This window comes from Pyrgilauda ruficollis, unplaced genomic scaffold, assembly GCF_017590135.1.
Source record: "Pyrgilauda ruficollis isolate IOZ18807 unplaced genomic scaffold, ASM1759013v1 scaffold16, whole genome shotgun sequence".
NCBI classification, from domain to species: Eukaryota; Metazoa; Chordata; class Aves; order Passeriformes; family Passeridae; genus Pyrgilauda; species Pyrgilauda ruficollis.
In genome coordinates this window covers 1,723,471-1,739,624 of record NW_024514764.1, presented here as the reverse complement: position 1 = coordinate 1,739,624, position 16,154 = coordinate 1,723,471, and the positions used below count along the sequence as shown (strand labels likewise).

The 16,154-nt window shown below is 52.7% G+C and overlaps 2 protein-coding genes across 3 annotated transcripts in view; both read right to left on the bottom strand.

Annotated features, from left to right (window-relative positions):
- Positions 1 to 3,938, bottom strand: part of SMURF1 (SMAD specific E3 ubiquitin protein ligase 1) — a 45,335-nt gene extending 41,397 nt beyond the window's left edge. Inside the window, exon 1 of the mRNA XM_041462469.1 lies at positions 3,682 to 3,938. Coding sequence (XP_041318403.1) covers positions 3,682 to 3,736 — 55 coding nt within the window. The 5' untranslated portion in view covers positions 3,737 to 3,938. The remainder of the gene's footprint in view (positions 1 to 3,681) is intronic.
- A 3,031-nt stretch (positions 3,939 to 6,969) lies between these two features.
- KPNA7 (karyopherin subunit alpha 7) lies at positions 6,970 to 13,519 on the bottom strand. 2 transcript variants are annotated; one of them, XM_041462511.1, is made up of 10 exons: positions 13,425 to 13,519; positions 12,624 to 12,764; positions 12,023 to 12,108; positions 11,009 to 11,277; positions 10,446 to 10,528; positions 9,731 to 9,994; positions 9,157 to 9,390; positions 8,666 to 8,848; positions 8,071 to 8,220; positions 6,970 to 7,050 (listed from the first exon to the last, which is right to left on the bottom strand). In XM_041462511.1, exons 1-10 carry the CDS (start codon positions 13,485 to 13,487, stop codon positions 6,970 to 6,972), a joined length of 1,554 nt encoding a protein of 517 aa, XP_041318445.1. In that variant the 5' UTR covers positions 13,488 to 13,519. The 2 variants fall into 2 exon arrangements, with proteins under 2 accessions (XP_041318445.1, XP_041318446.1); XM_041462512.1 differs by having other exon boundaries at positions 12,627 to 12,764; positions 13,425 to 13,487.
- Between the last annotated feature and the right edge of the window lie 2,635 nt (positions 13,520 to 16,154).

The window sequence follows — 16,154 nt, the reverse complement described above, 5'->3', positions numbered from 1 at the left end:
ACTGCTAAGCACAACCACCTTCCTTACAGGAATCAGATTTGTCACCTACAAATCCCCTTTGGCTTTCTCACCTCACAGCAACCACCTGCTTCATCATCATTTTCCTCACTCCTCCCTTGATGCTTCTGACATTGCACTTTCTTACCCCTCACACTTGGGAGGATTCTCAGCTATACCTGCCTTCCAAAACTGCCCCCATGAGCAGCAAACCTTCCCAGGCCAGGTTTTCCAAGGAGGAATTGAGGACTCTGAACCACAGCGAAGTGAGGAGCCTGGAGAAGATAATTTGGATCCTCCAGTTACATCAACTCTGGCCTCTCTGTTGCAGAAACTGTTTTGCCATCAGTCCTCAACACAGCCATCCAATTGTGTATGTGAGATCCAGCTAGGAAGTGATCCTCTAAGTTTAACTTCCCTCAGTTCCACGATGGCCCCAGAAGCCAGCCAGCTTTTAACACCCCAGCTAAGACCCCACTGAAAAAGCCAGAACCAACAAAACCAGAACCCAACTCGCAGCTTTTTTGGTAAAGTTCCATGTTTAGTCTACTTCTTCATGGCCTTTCCAGTTCCATCTGCAGTTCCATCTACAAGCTACCAGGACTCAGGGTGTCTGCCATACCCAGCACGATGAGACTGCAGTTTTCACCAGTGCTTGTGGGTGATACAAGTGTGAGCAAGGCATGTGTGAGCCTTGGAGATGATGAACCCTTTGAAAATTCCCCAGGGAGCAGCAGCAAACAAAGGTTTCAGAGAAGCACAAGGGTAAAAAAAGGACACGTGCTCTGTGGATTGTGTTCCTCCTTGACCCAGCAGACCCTGAGCATATTTGGCAAGGACATGCACTCACAGGATCACTTCATTTTTCCATCCCTGTGCTGGCAATTCCGTCACTGCTGCGCTGTCCTGATGACAGCACGGATAGGAAGAGACCACAGATTTAACAGGAAGTTTTCTCTTACTTTGCCTAGGACTGTTCCAAGGGACAAGAGACAAGGCCAGAGTATCCGTGGCTCTTGCATCACCAGCTGGGGTAAAGGCTTTAGTGGAAAGAAGAGGAGAAACTGAGATATGACAGGAGATTAGCATATTTGAGATCCACAGGCCACAAAGTCATTTTAACCTGTCATGCAACTCAGTGTTACACTGAGGTTTTTAGCATTTCTGCACAGGGTGCATTATTTGCCATTTTACTTCATTGCAATTTGCATCAGGCTAGGACTGACATCATTCTGTATAAGCTGGGAGATCACTTCTGCTAATCATCAGAGGATTGAGAACTTTTGCTTATATCCACATAAATAACCCCAACACTCTGCTAACACAAATACCTTTACAAGAGATGAGGAAAAAATTATGTCTTTAAAAAAATCACAGGAGGTTCAACCACTGCTCCCTTGCCATTCACCCAGCGACACTCACAGGCATACTAAGTGGTATTTACACTGCTATTTTCAGTACTGCAAAACTTCAATGGTGCCTAATCACAGGAAACACAATGCAGGTAGTAAATCATAACAAACGAGGTCCTCTGTCTTGATTTAAATGTGCTCAAATCTCCCAAGAGCCAAGGAGATGAGAAAACAACAGCCAGGCTGGCTGCAGCTATTTGAAACAGGTAAGTCAGCACCCCAGTCCCAGCCAAGAACTCAGCATTGCCCAACGATTCCAGAGCTAAACCTCTCCCAGAGCAATTTATTTGTTGATTAAATACAGCGGTTTTTGTCACATCACCCAGGTTTCCTGCTTGTAAAAACAGAAGATGTGTTTGAGCAAGCAGGAGATTTCTTCAATACAGTTAAAAAATGGGGAGTAATAAAAAATAAATCTACCAAGTTGCTCAATAAACTGAAACTTCAGTCTGTTCCAGGAAACATTCCAGCTCATAGAGAAGACTAGTGTATGCTAAAAGTAAAAAAGCATTTTGCTGCAGCATTCAGCCTTTAAAATTAAACCCAACAGCTTCTCTCTGTTATTTAAATTATCTCCTCCAGCTCAGAAGGGCTATGACCATGGCCTAAGTTACTTAACTCACATTTTTATTGACTGACTTGCATAAAAATAAGCCACATTAAGGACTGAGCTGACATTTGGTATACATCACCACAAAACTCATTTCAGATCAAACATCATTCATACAACCTAAAAATATTTCCAGCCTTCCCCCATCCAAGAAAAGGATTTTCAGATTTACATTATCCTCACAAACTTTGGGCTTCTGAAGCACAAGCAGTGCAGAATCAAAGGATTAAAAGAACACCAGGATTTTTATTTTTTGATGATCTGCCTCTGAGTGTGTTATGTGCCAGGAGCAAGTTAACCTGTAACTGCAGTTTCACCAGCACCGTTTTCTCATTATTTGCCAATGTTTTATGCACCCACACACAAAGATTCCTCTCCAGGGATCAATTCCGGTCACCCAGAGCAGCACTGTGGCTTCTCCAGCCCAAGTGACCTCCAAGCATCCACTTGTTGCCTTTGAAAGAATGGACTGGACCTTATTTTTTAATAATTCACACAGCAGTCTCAACAAGCAGGAACTGTGTCTCTTCTCATTAAAGAAGCAGGCTCAGCATCGACCAGAGTAGCTTCCAAAAGACTTAATCCAGATCTTTTCAGGGTCCAACATAAATTGGTTTATCCATCCATGAACCCTCCAGAGGCCTCACACAGAGGCAGGACAGACACAGCTCCGGGTGTCACCCCCTGCACCGGGAAGGAACTTCCGAAGTTGAATGCCACAATGTGCCAGGTGAGAACAAGTTGAGAGGAAGGAGGGAAAATTTAAAAACAAAAAAAAAACCACGCTAAAAAAAAAAAAAAAACCCAGCTAAAAGCAACTAGATGGGTATTTTCTCATTAGCAACTGAGTTATCCTCCTCGGCACACAGGAGGCTGGGGGGGTTGTTAATTAAAGTGAAGTAAGGCAAATTATGAAAGGCTTTGCTGAAAGCCAGTGTGTGGGAGAGGTGGAGAGGAGACCCCATGGAGGGGCAGCTCGGTCTGGAGGGGTGGACGGGGGAGCACAGGGATACCCCACGGGAAAGGGAACAGGGGAAACCCTGGGAAGGGGGAAAGGTGTCACAAGGATGCCCACAGACAGGCAAGGTGCAGAAGAGACCCCAGGAAGGGGCTGGGAGGGGGCAGGGGTGTCACAGGGACCCCCGACACTGGGAGGGTGCAGAGAGACCCCACAAACGGGCAGAAGGCAGGGGAGAGTTATCTACAGGGAACCCCAAAGGGAAGAGTGCAGAAGGGACCCCGTTTAGGGTCAGGGTGCTGGAGGGGTGCTGAGTGTCACCTTCCACGGGGAGGGTGCAGGAAAGACCCCAGGAAGGAGAAGCGTGCCCCGACCTGCCGGAGACCGAGGGGGACGGAGCAGTGACAAACCCCCGCCCTCCTCAAATTTATGTCACCCCGAGGGGGCTCAAGCACCCCACGCCGGAGGGGCGGGAAAAAACAGAAATACACAAAAGCGCAGAGAGGCTCCGCCGGGCCACAGAGGTGGAAGCGGAACAGAAAAACGGCGAATAAAAGTTAAGCAAGGCTGGAGCTCGGGCCCGGCCGCCCCTCCCCTCACAGCCAGGCCGGGGAGGGGGCGAAGGCGCCGGGGAGGGGAGGGGACCCCGGGCCCAGCCGTGGATGTGCGGCCACACACACACGGTGCCGCCGCCGCCCCGTTACCTGTGAGGCGGATCTTGATGCTGGATCCGTTCCGGCGGGTACCGGGATTCGACATCGCGCCTGGAGGAGGAGGAGGAGGAGAACGAGGAGGCGGCGGCGGCGGCACCGAGCTCAACCGGCGGCCCCGCGCAGCCCCGCCATGCGAGCCCGTCCGCTCCTCACGATGCCGGGAATGCCCGGGCCCGCGTTCCAGCGGCCGCCGCAGGCTCGGCGCCCTCAGCCCCTTCCCCAGCCGCCGCCGCCGCCGACGCGCCCGCCCGGCCCGGCCCGGCCGCGGAGAACAGTGGCCACGCCCTCACCACGCCCCCGCGCACGGCGGAGGGCGGTGACGTCAGCGCGCAGAGCGGCTTGGCCGTGTCCGGACGCCATGACGAGAAGGTCGGAGAGGGGAAGGTCGGGGTGTTGCGCATGCGCGGGAGGGGTCGGGGGAGCGCCCCCTGGCGAGGGGAGAGAGTGGGGGCAATAAGGGGAATGGGGGGAATAGAGGGGGAATTGGGGTAAAGGAATGGGATGGGAGAATAGGAGTGGGATAGGGGAATGGGGGCAATAGGAATGGGATGGGGCAAAGGAATGGGGAGAATAGAGGGGGAATGGGGTAAAGGAATGAGATGGGAATGAGGGTAAAGGAATGGAATAGGGGAATAGGAGTAGGATGGGGGAATAGGGATAAAGGAATGGGATAGGGGCAACAGGGGAATAGAAGTGAATAGTGGGCAATGGGGGAATAGAGCAGAATAGGGAAATAAGGGGGAATGGGGATGCCTGGGGAGTGGCATAGGGGTGCCTAGGGCTGTCTTGGGCTGAAAAGGGGCAAATAGGGGCACCTGGGGGTGAATAGGTAGTCGCAGGGGTGACATGCAGGGCAGCATGAGGGTGACAGGGTGTTCCTGGGGGTGAACAGGGGCTCTCATGGAGGATGTGTGGGAGACATGGAGGGAGCACAGGGGTGCCTGCAGGTGGCATTGGAACGTAAAGGGGTCTTAATTTGGGGCAAACACCACTACAGGCAGTGCCTGTTCCATCTCCAGCAACGGAGCAGCACCTTCTCCCTGTCTGCAGCTCCCTGGTGGGAGGGTGCCAGGTGGGGAAGGGACTCTTCTTCCAAGTGACAGCACAAAGGAAACAGCCCCAGGTTGTGCCAGGGTTAGATTTTAGGAATGATTTCCTTACTGCTCAAGCACTGAGAGGTGCCCAGGGCAGCAGTGCAGTCCCCACTCCTGAGCATGTTCAGAGGAGTAGAGATGGCACTAAAGGGGCAAGGGGCTGATGGAAGTCAGTGGCTGATCTTGGGGGTCTTTTCCAGCCTCAGTGATCCTCCACCTGCTCCTCTGGGGCCAAGACAGGCGAGGTTTTAATGAGAAAAATCTTTTTTGTGCATCACTGGAGAGAGATTGAGCTGCCCTGAGGAAGCACAGCAGCATCTCCCCTCCACTGGTGGCCCTGGCTGCCCCATCCCATCCCCCTGGGAGGAGGGAATGATGCCTCCACTGCCCCAGAGCTGGAATTGCCCTGCTGGCAGCTGCCTGGGGCTGGCAGGAGCAGGGGAGGGCAGCTCCCCGAGCCAGGCAAGCAGCTGCCTGCAGGTCTCACACACCCACACAGCCTCGGTGCTCCTGCAGGCACATCCCAACCCTCTGCTCAAGAGCGGCACATGGTCCTGGCCCCTGCCTTCAGGACAAAGTCTTGTTAAGCTACAGCCACAAGGATGGAAAGGAGCAGCTCTGTGTAACACCACCCACCAGAGTTTATGTCCAGCACATGCAGGAAAAATAATCCAAGACATTTCCTAGTTCTCTTTTTATCAGAGCATCAGCAAAGAGCAGCTGGAAGGGGCAGCCCTGCCTGGACATGGGAAAAAACAACAGGAGCACAACCCAGAGTGAGGGCAGGCACACAGGTCCCAGCTCTGTGTCTCTGGTGGCAGCTCAGCTTCCTCATTCCTTTGGCCCAGGGAACTGTGGCCAGTCCTAGGTGTCCCTGGCAGCAGTGGGAAGCCCACAGAGCCCAGGCAGCACCAGCCCTGGCTCAGGTGCATGTTCAGGCAGTGCTGGAGCATGTTTTTAAGTCCATAGTTCTGGATGTAAGAAGCACTTTGCATTTCATCAGATCCCAGTATTTGAATATTAAATAAGTGATACTCAGCCCTGCTACCCATAACTGAGGCTGCCCAGCTCCTCCCAGAGAACACATTCACTCCACCTCCCTTTTCCCTGGGTGGCCTGCATGAGAAATGCATAAATCCTCTGAAGAACAGATCCAGGGAAGAGTCTCTGTTTCCTGAAGAGCAGATTTTCCCTCCAGATTAAGCTGCCTGTCACATCACCTCCCACTGCACCTGGGGCAGCAGAGCCCTGAGCCCACCCCGGGTCATTTTGAAGAGCCAAACCCCCAAAGCAGGGAGGGAAAGCTGCTCCCTCATCCTGCCTTCAGCAAAGCCTTAGAGGTGCTTCAAGCCCTGGGGAGCCAAGGATTGGGGAACCATCAACACTGCAAGGATGGAGCAGTGACCAGCAGCTTGTTGAGAACCCACAGCACAAAACCTTTGTACCATGGGCTCAACTCCACCCTGCCCTTCTGCTGGAGACCACACTGGGAGGGCTTGGAGAGAAGGAGAACAAGAGCCAGGGACACAGCATGGAAACCTGAAATTCAGGTCCTTGGAATGAAAGGGCAGAGCCAGATGGATGGGCTGCAGGCTGGTGGATGGCACCAGGGAAGCTGCAGCAGAGGTGAATCACTGCCCCTGCAACAGCTTTCCTTCCAAAGGAGCAGCATTTACAGCTCCCACATCCAACTCAGCCCTCCCAGGTGAAATAACACACAGCAAGGGCACTGACCCACCTGGGCCTGGCTCAGCTTCTTCTCCACAGCAATGATGGTGCCTGCAGAAGGGTGGAACACCTCTCAAACAGTTTTTCAGAGCTACTTCAGCCACTCCAAGTCAAGCCTAGGAGTTTCAGCTCAAGGATTTGGTATCAGGATGCTGCTCTCCTGCAGTTTAATGTACTTAGAAGCAAGATTCCACCTAGAAAACTTGCCCAGGGGCTCCAACACACTCCTGTAAGGCCTTGAGATGCTATTGGAAAAACACAAGCCATGTCATTTGCAACAGCAGCTTAAAGAAGGGGGGAAATAATTAAAGGCAAAAGGTACAAAGCCAAAAGTGCAAGTTTATTGACAAGTTTCAGAAGTAAAAAGGCTCAGCATCTCTGCTCCTCATGGTTAGGATGTCTGAGCTCTTCCAAGGTACCTCCACCCACCAGTTTAGAGCTGTGTCATGCTTCATCTTCAGAAGTTGAAGTCTTGCTTCTCCACTGAGAAATCATACAGCCCATCTTGGCCAGTCTGGGGCTCCAGGTTTATATCCTCCTAGGAGGAAAATGACAGAAATAACTTACAGGGTCTGTATTTGAATAAACCTAAGCTTTTTACAGCAACTCTGGTTTATTCTGGTTTTTAAAATCCCATTAAGCTCAGCTTGACCATAGCAGAACTCCTGGAGACCAGGCCAAGCCTTCCTGCTCCTTGCAGCACCCTGAAGCTGCAGTGTCCCTGCAGCCCACACAAAAGCAGCCAAGCCTTTGGGCTCAGACTCCAGAAGTAAAAGGAAATAAAAGTGGCTGCAGTGGTAGAGCTCACTGAAATTAAATGGCCTGCTTGGAACAGCAACAAGCCAGGACTGCTCAGGGAGATGTTCCCCTGGCATCCAGCCCCTCCAGCCAGAGCTGGTGTGGAGAGCTTCTTCACACCCTCTCTTAGGGACACCCCACAGACCCTGCTCTGGCAAAGGACTAAACCAGACCTTTGCCCCCTGCTGCAGCTCACACCCAAACTGAGCCACAGTTCCAAGGTCTGCCAGACCTCTAAGCCTCTTCCCTGATGTTTTCCCATCTGCAAGTCTAAGGCTAGGACCAAACATGGCATCTGTGACAGTCATTGGACCCTTGCAGCTCCTAGCTGGTGTCCTATCCTCTTTTTCCATGGATTCCTTACCATGAGAAGGGTCAAGTAATCCAAATGCAACCTGAGCACTGTTATCAGCTGAGTAGGAGGCTGCCATTCATAGTGACAAGCCAGCTCAGCTCTGAAGGAGGAAACTTCTCCACATTTGGTATTCATATCAGTGACTGCAGTAACTCCAGCTGATGCCAGTTTGAATTCCAGCAGCAAGATGCTATCAAGGCATCCATGTCTCCTGTCCAACTCATTGGCTGACAACTCAGAGCTTTTACAGACCTTTAAAAGCAGCTGGAAGAAGCTGCAAGGACTACTCTGGTCAAGTGGAAGTCTCCTCCAAAAATCCTCTTCCAGTATCCTTAAACTCTGTGCTTCATTCTGGGGTGTAATAGCTTCACATTTTCACCTGAGAAACAGCAAGAGCTCACATACCTCACCAGAAAAGTATTTCTCTATGATGCCCAGGGCAGCTCTGTAGACCATGTCATTCTCATGGTTTTGCAAGTTCTCAATTTTCTCCAGACCATCGAGTTCTTCCACCAGCAGACACAACTTCTCAGTCTCTCCCAACTTCTCAGCTGCCTGTAGCATTGGAAAGTCAGGCAGGAAAACAGAACATCAGTAACAGGTCTGAGATGGTCTTTTCTGTAATTACAGCCCTGATCTACAAGTCAAAGGCTCACAATCCCTGAATTTATGGTCCCTTCCTGATGCCAGGGAAGTGACTGTGGTGCCTGTGGAATACCAGACTCTGCTGGGGGCTGCCAGCCAAAACAGGGAGCAGGGGATGAAGAGCAGCACTTGGAAACTCAATCTTGCCAAGCCCTTTAGACAACCCAAGGGTATCCAAGACAAATTTAGACAACATGAAGTCTCTCTTACTCCAAAAAAATCAACAGTCATTGTTCTAACCACACAACGTGAGCATTTGGCTCACTCCTTGCTGCTCTTTGGGAGGAGGAAGTAAAAAGATGAGACCTTATCAGGAAGAGATTAAAAAATGGCACCCAGGATGAGCAGATCTCACCAGGAAGAGATTTGAAATGGTGTCCAGGATGATCAGGATGGTTTTGCTGTCTTTGACCAAAAGCAGGTTGAGCAGAGGTTTGAGGACCCCGGAATGGACAAGCTGCACCACCTGATTCACTGTTGCTCCAGTGGTGAAATTTGCCACTACCCACACAGCCTCCTTCTGAGCCTTGAAATCACCCTGGAAAAGCAGCACAGCAAAGGCATTCCCAAGCTTTAGTAGCCTCTAGGATGAGTGTGAGGGCAGGATAACCATTTCCCTTATATGCAGCTTTCCCAGCCCCTTTGGGTGATGCATGGACACCTGGCAGAGGTGCCAAGGGCAGCTCCAGGATGTGTTTCCATGCAGGTGTACTGACAAATTGGGATCTCAACAGCTCTGAAACAGCCTGCTCAGGTGGCTCTGGGGCCAAGTGCTTCACAAATGAGCCATCCCAGGCCTCCTGAACCTCACATCCCTCCCTCAGCAGCCCTGTGCCCATCCCTTACCTTGTTGAGCAGCTCTACCAAAGGTGGCAACAACCCACAGGTGATGATCTGTTGGATCTGGTGGGAAGGCCCTGCTGCAATGTTGCTGAGGGTCCATGCTGCTTCCTTCTGGATCACTGACTTGGAGTGCCTCAGCAGCCGGGGCAGGACAGTCAGGGCCCCGGCGTCGATGGCTTCCTGGGTCTGCTGGTCTGTGCCTGTGACCACATTGCCGACGGCACGGAGAGCTGGAGTCTAGACAGAGATTAGAGGAGATGAGGAGAGTCCTTACCTCGAGGGATACATGTCAGAAAGCCCAGCAAGATCCCTCCCTAAGTGCTTTATCACACAAGGAGAGCATTGTGGGTGATGGCTGTTTATTTACAGCCCTGTCATCCCCCATTTGCTCTAAGCAGCTTTAGAGACTCTGTCCAGCCTCCAGCCCCAGCCAGCAGAAGAGAGCAGTGGCTTGACAAGCAGGCAGTCAGTTCCACAGGCTGAGGGGACAGCACACCACTGCTGCCACATGCCTTCCCTCGCCTCAGACCTTCCTACATTACAGGACCACAGGGTGGAGATTCTGATTGTTCCCTACCATAACAATCAAATCTGGGCTGTCCATGAGTTCCACGAGCCTCGGGAGAATCCCTGTCTCCACCACAACCTGGATGCGATCATTGCAGCCATCAGTCAGGTAGGAAACAGCCCAGCAGGAGTCAGAGATGATATCCTTGTCCTCGTGCTGCAGGAGGATGACTAGGACTGGCAGAATCTTCTGCACAGCACCCAAGGGAGGGCAGGGGTTTTTGTTCCTGCACAGGTTTGACAGTGTCCAGGTGATATTCCTCAGGAACCCAACCTGAAACACAAGGCAGGTGTGAGATCCTCACTGCCCCCAAGAGCCTCTCAATCTGTGTTATCCTCTGAAGGTTCTTACACAGAGACAGAACAGTGGGACTGGCACCATTGCAGAAGGGCAGAGACAAACCACAGAGCAGCAGCAGGAAGCTTGAAGGGCAAGTTCAGCCCTTCCACATGCATATGCAAGCCTGCCTTGCACCAGCTTCATCTTATTCCTAGCCTGAGATAGTCAGAGCTGGATAAGAAAGGCCAGGATGGAAGAGATCACATTGACTTGGAGTGTCTGCTCAGCACCCCCAGCTTTGTGCATAGGCAGGGCCACAAAAGCAGTTCAGAACAGAGTCTCATTCAATTACACAAACAGTTTGTTGTGTACAAGGCAGGCAGTGGACTCACCCATCACCCAAGGGATTAAGAGCAGTTAAATCAAGAAAATGAAAGTTATTTACTGGAGTTGCAGGTGACACCAGAGCCAGCAAGGGAGGAATCACATCACGAGCAATAAGAGCATCCCTGTAGATAGGGCCATCCCCTGGACAGGTAAAAAGGCTTGGTCATTGCATCTGCCCAAGTCACAAGACAATCAACATCAAACAGCAATCAGACCTGCAGGGCTGGGGGACCCACCAGCCACACAGCATTAGGCATTTCCAGGAGGGAAGGATTTACTGGGCAGATTGGGTTGGCCTGCTGGCATTCCATTCTGTTCTCCCTTTGGTGACATTAGTGGGTTCAACCAACCCAGCAGGACAGAGGCTTGCCCTTGGCTTTGGCCAAAATCTCTTGCAGAGCCAACACAGGATCTCAAAGGCTGCCAGATAACACTAAGGGGATGAAGGGTTATGGGATTCAGTAGGGGCAGCAGCTTGGAGACCAAACTGTGTGGACAGGAGCACCAATGCTCTATCTCCCCAGCAGAATCACAGAATATTCCAAGTTGGAAGAGACACACAAAGATCATCAAGTCCCTGGCTCAGTCAGGGGCCTCCAAATGTCCCTCAGGTCCCCTCACCTGCAATGTTGCCCAGGGCCCACACCGACTGCTCGCTGATGTGCATGTGTGGGGAGGACAGCAGGGAGATGAAGGCTGGGATGGCTCCTCCCTCCACCACGGCCCTGGTGTGCTCCGAGGTGCCAGAGGCAATGTTGGTCAGTGCCCAGGCTGCCTCGAACTGCAGGGCAGCATTGTCAGCACGGCCCAGGAACTCCACCATCCTGGGGATGATCCCCAGCTCGATGATCTGGTTGATGGGGGGGTCCTTGTGCCTGGACAGAAGTCTCCTGTGAGAGAGGACAGAGCACAGCCAGCCATGAGGAACCCTGCAAGGTGCCACCACAGCCTGCAGCCCTGTGACCAGGCACGAGGCTGTGGCTTGCAGGGGAAGCATCAGTGGTTCAGCATCCCACCACAACAAACCCTCAGCAGAGGGGTTGCCATACAGAGGAACGACACAGCTAAAGATGCTGAAACAGGAGCAGGGTGTCTGTTGGAAATACAGCCCTGACATGCTCACAGCCATACTCACTGGGAATGGTGCTGGTCCCAGATCACTGGTACAATAATTCAAGCCAGCCAAGGAAGTACCAGCATGGATGCAGCCTCTTCTGGACCCTCAGGAGAAGCCCTGCTGCCAGCTGGGTGATGATGGCACCCTGTGGTCTTTTGTGTCCCTACCCTTGTGGGGACACCCATGCTCAGCACTGACCCTTTACTACAGCCAGGCTCTCCAGTCTTTGTCCTGCCCAAGCGCCTGGCACTCTATTTCTTGTGGGATCCAAGATAACTCCTGGCACAGCACAGGCACAGGAAGGGGCAGCACAGCCAGCCCCTTGGTTGGGTTCATGCAGGACTGTGAGTCAAGCACAGCACAGAGGCCACAGAACAGGCACCAGCTGAGATTCCCATGGGCAGTTTGGGTTACCAGGCTCCTTCTCCCTTTGCCATCTCTCTAGAGAGCTCCTCAAACAGGAACTTGCAGCTTTTTGCCCCCAGGCCCCAGCACAGCTCCAGCAGCTGGGCACATACCTGGTGGCCTGGGTGGCGAGCAGCTGCAGCTGGGTGTCTTCCCCATTCACAGCTTCCACGATCTCCTCCAAGGACGGCTGGATAATCTGTGTCACAGGGAATGATTCAGAGTCAGCGGGGAGCTGGGACTCCCTCCGGTTTAATCTCAGCAGTCAATCAGCTGTCTAGACCCAGCTCAGTCACCACTTCATATCTAAGCGGTGTCTATTCTTTATGCAACACAGTTTCGAGATGAGGCAGAGGAAGACAATCCACAAAAGCCTTCAAGGCAACTAATGCTTGTAATCAAGCAGTGAAAGAGTCACTGACACCATAATGGGCTGCGAGCTCAGTAATTACCCCTGGCTGTGCAGGGAGCCAGACAGGAGCAGCTCCCAGGGAGCCAGAGCACCAGCCTGTTCTACCTGCCATCAAGAGAGGCCAGCAGGACATCATCACCATGAAAAATTGCACAGACAAAGGCCAGGCAGTCTGAAACACTCCCCAGCACTGGGCATGGAGATCAGGAATGGCACCAGCTACTTAAACCAGGCAGTGGCCCAAGTAGGGGATGATTCCTGCTGCACTGATCCCACCCAGCTGCAGAGCACCAAGCACTCACCACCCCAGCTGCTTTGTCTTGTCCCAGAGAGGGAGTCTCCTCCTTCAAATTAATGGAAATGTTTCTGCGCTTCAGGATCTGCTCATCCTTCTTGGCCTTTCTCAGCTCAACGCTCACCTCCACCCTCTGCCTCCGCAGGGTCTGGGGGGAAGAAGAACACCATCCCACTCATATCTGCATTGCCCCATTCCCCAGGGAGTTCAGCCCTGCAGCCCTCTGCCCCACATTTCCCACAGGAGTGCAGAGCCAGCATCCCCTGACTGTGGCCTGGGGGGTGATGTAGGAGTTGGGACAGAGGAAGGCTCTCCCTCGGTGCCTCCCAAGGACATGGGCTGCTGGATGAACCAGCCACCAGTGGGTGTTTTAAAAAGTAGATTTTCTGAACCTGAAAGGCAAACCCTCATCTCCTCTACCAGCTTAAATCAAGCTGACAGATCCTGCATCTGACATCCCATACCAGCCCCAGCTCCACAGGGATAACTCAGAGAGCTCAGCTGGCTGGGGCTGAGCCATCTCCCTTCCCAGCCACACACCCACAACTCACATCCCCCCATGCCACCACACTCCTTGCAGCCCAGCCAGCCCCACACCACATCCCAAAAGCCACCCAAACATCCCAGCTGAAGGTATCCAGAGCCATTCACCATCCCCTCACACAGGTAGATTTGGGGCCATGGACCTAGAGAAGCCCCTCCATCAGCTCCACCAACAGTGGGCTCTGCTGGGGTCCAAATCCATCAGCTCTGCCAACAGTGGGCTCTGCTGGGGTCCAAAACGCTGGCACAGGCAGGGGGTACTCACACTTTCATCCTTGCCCTTGTTCTTGAACAGCTTCATGTGCTGGCCATGCTTCCTGACTGGCATCTTGGCAGAGTTGAGAGGTGCTGGAACCTTCACGTGCTCTTGGGGGTCAGCACAGGGCAGGGTCAGGTCACAGCTGCCCAGAACCATCCCCTGGCAGCCACTGAGGGGGCTGAGACCCTCCACTCCCACCAGCAGCCTGGGCCACACATTTCCACCCCACACTCCCAGCAAGGGAGACACTGGAGGTCCCCTGCCCCAAGCAGGGCTTGGTAGGATCCTCACACACTGCAGCTGAGCCACTGAACTAAATACAAGCACAAACTACCACTTAATATCAGGCTGCAAAAATTACAGCTGCTGCAATCCCAGGAGGAAGCCAGACACAGACACCCCATGGTGGCAGGAACACCCCCTCCCTCCAGCCCTCATCCTGGGGCTTTTACATTTACTGTGACACACAAGCCTGGAAAGCCTCTTGCCTCCAAAAGGAGCAGCTCAAGGTCTGATTTAAGGGCACACAGCCACATCTAAGCCTCTCTCACTCCACCACAGAGCCCAACCTGGTTTCCTCCACCTGCACCCCCAGCTAGGAAAGGCCCACAGTCACAAGCAGGGACACAAAGGGACCAAGTTCAGCTGATAAAAATAAAAAAGTTCTGGAAACCCAGCAACTAGTACAGGCTGCGAGGGGAACATCATGAAATAAGGACAGGTCAAAATAATTTCTAAGCGTCTCCTAGCAAAAGCCAGAGGTACACACAAAAATAAACCAAGACCAGGCCTTCAGACAGCTTTTGTCAGAAAAACAGGGCTTCCAGCCAGCATTAAGGGAGATGTTTTCAGAGCAGACACCATCATGGGACCCCTAAACCCAGCTTGTGCATCAACACACTCAGGGGCTGATCCCACACAGATGGTGCCTCCTCTCCTCCCCTCCAGGCTTACAGCCAACACCTGCAGCTCAGAGCAGCTTCCAAGGACTCCCTCACACCACCCTTTTAAGTTCAAGGTTTTGGTGTTTTTCTCATTCTCTCTCCCTGTTTCCTGTCCCAGTAACCAAGGCCAGGCACCAGCAGCATCAGCTCCTTTCCCATGCATCCAGCTGCAGACCTCCTCCAGCTTCCAGAAGGGCCAGGCTGAGCCACCCTTTGGCTCAATCCACCATCCCCACAGCCTTAATCCCAATACCCAAACATCAAGGTCTGCTCCAGCTTCCCCTCCCTGTTCCCCCAACAGGGCCAAACACCCCAGAAAGCCTCTTCTTTTGGGGGAGCTTTCTCCACCCCCTCCCAGCAGAAGGGCACCACAGCCCACCCACTGACCCCAGCCAAGCCCCAAACAGCCAGGAACCTCACAGCAAGGTATAAGAGAACAGACACCCACCCAGCACCACAAAGGAGGAAAAACCACTTACTCTAACTCTGCCTCATACCCCACTGCCCTCAACTGCCTCTTTTATTCCCCCCATGGGGCCACACACCCCCAGTTCCCCTCCAGGATTGGCTCTTCCCAGAACAGCCCCCCGTTATCTGCACCTGCTCCCTCACCTGGATGTGCCTGGAGGAGGATGGCTGGCTCTCTTTCTGTCTGGGCCACCACTCAACCCCCAGATCTCCTCTTTACATTTATGTTCTGCCAGTTTTGGCTTTGTTTCTGGCCAAGACCCTTTGTGAGTGATGCCAGACTGTACCTGACAGTGTCTGGGTTGTGGGGGACAGTTTGGGCTCTGCCACCCCATCACTGCAGGGCACAGGCAGTCTGGGATGACCCTTTTTTTGTCTGGGTAGTTTGGGGGTGGTGCTGCAGGCCAGGAGAGCCCCTCCTCCAGTCAGAGGGGCTCAGGACCAGGGAGCCAGGTGGAATCAGCTGCACAGAGGTTGCAAGTGAGCCAAGACAGGATTAAAAAGCAACTTGGAGCATCATCAGGCCCTGAGCTGCTGGCTGGCACAGCAGGGAGGTGGCAAGGAGAGAAACCCAGCAGGAACCCATTATCTCCATGAGTCCTTTAGGTTTTGGCCAGGAGCTGCTGGGCAGCTCACAAAGTGCTGTGTTCTGTGCCCATGACAGTCTCCATCAGTCAGGAGATATTTTCATTTATGGAGCCCCTGCCCCAGTCCTGCTCTTGCTGCTCTGGCCAACAGGGACAGCAGCTCTCTGACCCCCAAATAACCAGTGCAGCAGGGCTTGGCTGCAGCACTGAGGGCACTTCTGGGGACTCTGAGGTGCTGAAGACATCCTGGCTTGGCACCCCCTCCACACCATCACCCTTTTTAGCAACAGAAAAACCCTCTTGGTGTGTGCAGGGGTGCCAGCCTGGTCCAGCTGATGGGGAAGGGAGGAGCAGTGTTTCCCAAATGGGTAGGGAAAACAGCAATTAAAATATTTAATTAAAACCTGGCTTTAAATTACTTGACATCTTTTTGCATGAGGGAGATGGGGAACAAAGACACTCAGAGCTGCAGGAAGGTGATGCTGGGATGCAGATTGGAGCTCCTGGAGGGAGTGTGCACCTTCCAGCCATGCACACAGAGCCATTCCAATCCAAATTATAGAAATTCAGGGAACAACTAGTACTGCCCAGCATGGAAATACCTACGGAGACACACCTTGCAATACCCTGGCTTCTCAAAGTCCTGGATTCAAGTCCTGGGGTCACACCAATTCTGCATTTCAAGGCAAATAAAATGAGTTGCACACAGCCTTATGTGAAAGGTGATAGGGAGGTTT